Source organism: Pteropus vampyrus, unplaced genomic scaffold, assembly GCF_000151845.1.
Source record: "Pteropus vampyrus isolate Shadow unplaced genomic scaffold, Pvam_2.0 Scaffold23, whole genome shotgun sequence".
In the NCBI taxonomy this organism is placed as follows: Eukaryota; Metazoa; Chordata; class Mammalia; order Chiroptera; family Pteropodidae; genus Pteropus; species Pteropus vampyrus.
In genome coordinates this window covers 2,098,377-2,102,950 of record NW_011888804.1, presented here as the reverse complement: position 1 = coordinate 2,102,950, position 4,574 = coordinate 2,098,377, and the positions used below count along the sequence as shown (strand labels likewise).

The 4,574-nt window shown below is 44.6% G+C and overlaps 1 protein-coding gene across 1 annotated transcript in view; it reads right to left on the bottom strand.

Moving 5' to 3' along the window:
• TCTN1 (tectonic family member 1) overlaps positions 1-4,574 on the bottom strand; it is a 26,618-nt gene that overhangs the window by 7,140 nt on the left and 14,904 nt on the right. Inside the window, exons 7-8 of the mRNA XM_011355786.2 lie at positions 991-1,125; positions 322-447 (exon numbers count right to left, since the gene is read on the bottom strand). Of these exons, the coding sequence (XP_011354088.1) occupies positions 322-447; positions 991-1,125 (261 nt within the window). The remainder of the gene's footprint in view (positions 1-321; positions 448-990; positions 1,126-4,574) is intronic.

Below are 4,574 nucleotides of genomic sequence, written 5' to 3'. Positions count from 1 at the left end.
AGTGAAATGCTTTTCATGATGAAATCTGGGATTACCAAACAATGAAAGAAAATGTTCCCCCCTACTCAGAACTATAAATGTATCTCTGAGTGTAGGAGCACGTCGTGCTGTCAGGAACAAGCGCACATGCAAGGGAACCTGGGTCCCAGATGGAAAAGGACACACGGCCCCTAACAAACACCACATGCTATGCGCCAGCTCTATGTGCAGTACGGGGGTTAGATGTGGGGATACTTCTCAGTTGAGATGTTTGCCCACTAACAAGCTAGGATTTCTTTTTATTTGGCAATTAGGTACTGGTACAAAACTGACCAACCTTACCTGAATGAAATGAATTTCAAACGTCTGCTGAAGCGGAACCACTGCATTGCTAATTGTCCCCAGAAGGACAGACAGATGAGCTTTTGTTATTTCACCGGCATCTGTATATGTCAGGCTGTACTTCACCTAAAAACGAAATAATACTCCAAATATACCTGTTCTCATTACGTTTCTGTAGCTATATTAATAACCCCGGTGAAATATGCATAGGAGGGAATCCTTCCCCATTTCTCCGCTTCCTGCGGCTCTTCTCGCCCGTCCGGCCGGGTCGCGGTGGGGTCTGTTATCCCAGCATCACCGCGGCTGACAGCCAGGCTCACCCGGGCCTCTCTGGACCCAGTTAGGTAAGACCCAAACCATCTGGTCTGGGCAGAATCAAATCAATCTATCTCTGCAGAGGAAATATGTTAAAACAACAGCGACAACAAATTTTGATGTATTCTTGTAAGTCACTAGGTTTGTGAAAAAAAATCACACGTGATTACTGCAGAGACAAAGAAGCATCCTCTGATGGGATAGCGTAAAGGCAGGCAGGAGGCCAAGTCAAGAAAAGCAGTACCACAGTGTGGGCCAGAACCCCCTTTAGAGGGAGTCCAGTTAACCCCCCAGGACGATGAAACCTGAGTCTGCCACAAATATCGAGCTTTCAAGGCCAAATTGGGCACCTACCTCTAGAACGACCTTAGTGCAGATTTTAACAGCCCCAGCCTCGACAAGAGCCTGCTTCAATGTGTCCGTGTCTTCCAGTCGTGTTAGAGTTTTATTGATAGACTGAATGACAATGGACTGAACAGTGATAGGGACCTGCAAAGTAAAGTCCTGGATTACTAAAGACACTCTGCAAGAGGCGAACAGGTTAAAACAAACAAAACTCTTGAAACAAACCTCCACTGATACACTGCCAAGTAGGGAAAAGCATGGTATAGAACAACAGGCATACTATAATTCCACATTTGCAAAAAGACAGCTATTTCTATGTAAATGCGTATGTACATTTACATAGAAAATACTTGATACAACCAAAACTTTAAAAGTGGTTACCTCTGAAAACATATGTTCACACAAAAACTTGTACGTGAATGTTCAAAGCAGCATTCACAATAGCCCAAATGAAAAACCACCCAAATGTCCATCAACTGATGAATGGATAAATGAAAGGTGGTACCTCCATACGAAAGAACATTACTCATCCATAAAAAGGAATAAAGTACTGATAAACGCTACAATACGACATAGATGAATCTTGAAAACATTATGCTAAGTGACAGAAGCCAAACACAAAAGGTCACATATCATATGATTCCATTTACAGAAAATGTCCAGAACAAGCGAATCTACAGAGACAGAAAGTATTATATCAGTGGTTGCCAAGGGCTAGGGGACAGTGCTGCAGAAGAATGAAGAGTGACTGTTAATGAGCACAGGCTCTTTTTTCAGATAAAAATGTTCTGGAATTAAATAATGGTGATGGTTCACAGACCCACGGGAGTCCACAAAAAACCACTGAATTGTATGCTTTAAAATGGTGAGTTTTATGGTATGTGAATTAGCTCTTACACACACACGCCCGTGCACACACACGTACACAACTCTATCCCACCATCAAACACGTATAAACTCTCATCTCCAAAACACAGGTCTTACTGATAAACACACTTGCTCTGTACACACACACATTCTCCACATAGTCCCACGGTACAGCCTCCTAAAGCCCCGCACCCTCTCTGAATATACACTCGACCCAATTTATACACAACTTCTCCACACACTTACATTTTACACACACACAGAGTGATGTGATCATGGGTAAGAGCAAAGATAAGAATTTTAAGCAGAATCAGGAAGCCCTGGGCCATTAAAGGACATTTTTCATTTATGGCCATCACCAGCAGAGTGACAAAGCAGCAAGCAATTCTTTAAATGGCTTGAACCCCTAGTTGGGCCTCTTCATACTGTACAACAAACCTGACAATTGTTCTAAATGTCAACTCTTAGAAATCACTGTTTAAGGAGGAACCTAACTTGTATCTAGCTGTTTATATTGTTTTGAACTTTGGCCTCAATCATATGTCATGTTGTTTATAATTCAAAATTATTAAGTATTTAAGTTGTTATTTTTATAGATAATTAAGTAGATTTTACATGTCTGCAACCATGACCAAGAAGTCCTGCAATTGTGCTTATAAGTCAAGCCTCTCATGTAAGAACATGACATGGCTCAGAAGCAAAGATGTCACATGTGACAAAGTGGCAGAAGGACAACACCAATCACCACAAGGCCCTCTGCACAACAAGTCACACCAATGGGTTTCAGAGTTACGTCAGGTCTCACGCTAGGAGTGAATTAGCTCTTAAGCGTAAGTCATCAAGACAACTCTGGATCCCTTTATCTGAACATGCGGATCCCTCGTTCAGCAATGACACTGGGTTCCACAAAAGGGCTCACTATTCCATACCAGCCTCTGATGCCGCCGTTCCCGTGGTGTGCAGGTGTGGCTGGCAGAAACCGAAGGGTCCCATTTAGACAAGTTTTGGAAAGAGCGATGGAAAGTGGCAAGAGCTGCACTCGTCTATCAACACCCACTGCAACGGTCAGCAGAAAGAAAATGGGAGAGTTGTTCTGGTTTCCTGACTGTCCTATGTGACCATATCCCATCCCCAAACTACCCACTGGCAAAGAACTAAAGCATCCTTAACAGTGAAACTATAAGGCCACAAATTAATTTTTCACCGATGGTTCCACAGATATTGACAATGATTCCAGGCAATTATAACGGGCTTCACTTAATGGGGAGACTGGATCCAACTTTTGTATTCCTGATCCTCTAACAGGCCTTAGAAATTGCTTTTTAAAAAAATTTAAGCAAATCTCTGATATTAGATGACACGCTTGTGTTTCAGAGCACAAGCTTTAATGTCACGCAGATCCGAGTTGAAAGCCCCAGCCCACCACTTCCAACTGCCTAGCCATAAGATGCAATGAGAACGTGCTTGAAGCTTGTTAATCAAGGCATGACACACAGCTAGTCCAACGTCATGGCTAAGAATAAGGTATGTGGGGCCAGAGAGCCTGGATTCCTGACCTAGCTCTGCTACTTCCCTGCTGGATAGCCTCAGGCAAGCAACTCATCTATGATTCATGCAGCAGAGTGACAGTAACAGGACCTTCTCCTAGGACTGCCGAGATTACTGAAGGATGGCTGGCATGGACAGCACATGGACGCTGCATGGCACCCAGTCTGTGCCTTTCTGTAACATCCCATTATTTCTCATAATAGTCTTCTACTTGATTGAACCAATCCACTAGTCATTCATTCATTTAACACATAACCCACTGGGTGTCCAGAACATACCAGGCGCCGCCCTAGTACCAAGAATATAGCATGGACAGGGCCGCTGCTCCCACAGATGGTTCAAACTTTGAACGGTAAAATCAAAGCACTTTCTAGTGGCTGGAGGTATTTGAGAGCTACTCTATAATACGAATTTCTGACTGGGTTCCTGGGAGCTGTAGGATTCCTCAGAGGGACCGAAGAGGGCAGAAATGGGGAGGTTGGGCAAGTGGAAAGCACCTGGCCCCCACCCCTGCTGCAATCAGGGGCTTCAGAGTCAAACCATGTACACGTCAGGGAGAGTTCTGCTTCAGATCTCATTTGAAGAAACCCTGTAACTAAATTAAGTTGGAAAACACCTTCGCATGTGAGGAAATCCAGGCCCACACACAGTAGTGTGAAGTTGAAAGCCAAATGACTATTTCCTTCAAATATCTACCTCCAACACATTTGTGTCCAGAGACTTAATGAAATCAATTACAGTAGGCATCGCTGTCCCGCGTGCTCCCTGTGTGCCAGACGCTGCACAGAGCACCTCGTGAGTTTCAAGGCTGACCATCTGCTTGACAGCTGGGGAGACTGAGATGCGTGTTATACAAGAAAGCAATGGCAAAGCTAAGTTTTCGGACAAGGCCAATCCCACAGTTCTTTGGGAGGTGATGACAGGCCATCGCCTGTACTCACAGGCAGGCATAGGGCGTAGACCCAAGAATAAGAGGGAGCCATGTTCCTTATCATGACATATCCACAGGAAGACGTGGGCCCCCTCACCACGGCCTGACACAGCCCCTGAGCTGCGGGCAATAAAGCCTTGACAGCCCACCCACAACTCAACCCCTAAGGCTTCACTGAGAGCACCCACATGCCACACAAGTGTGTATATTCACTGGGTAAAATGTCTTGCCTTCCACACTGGACAGA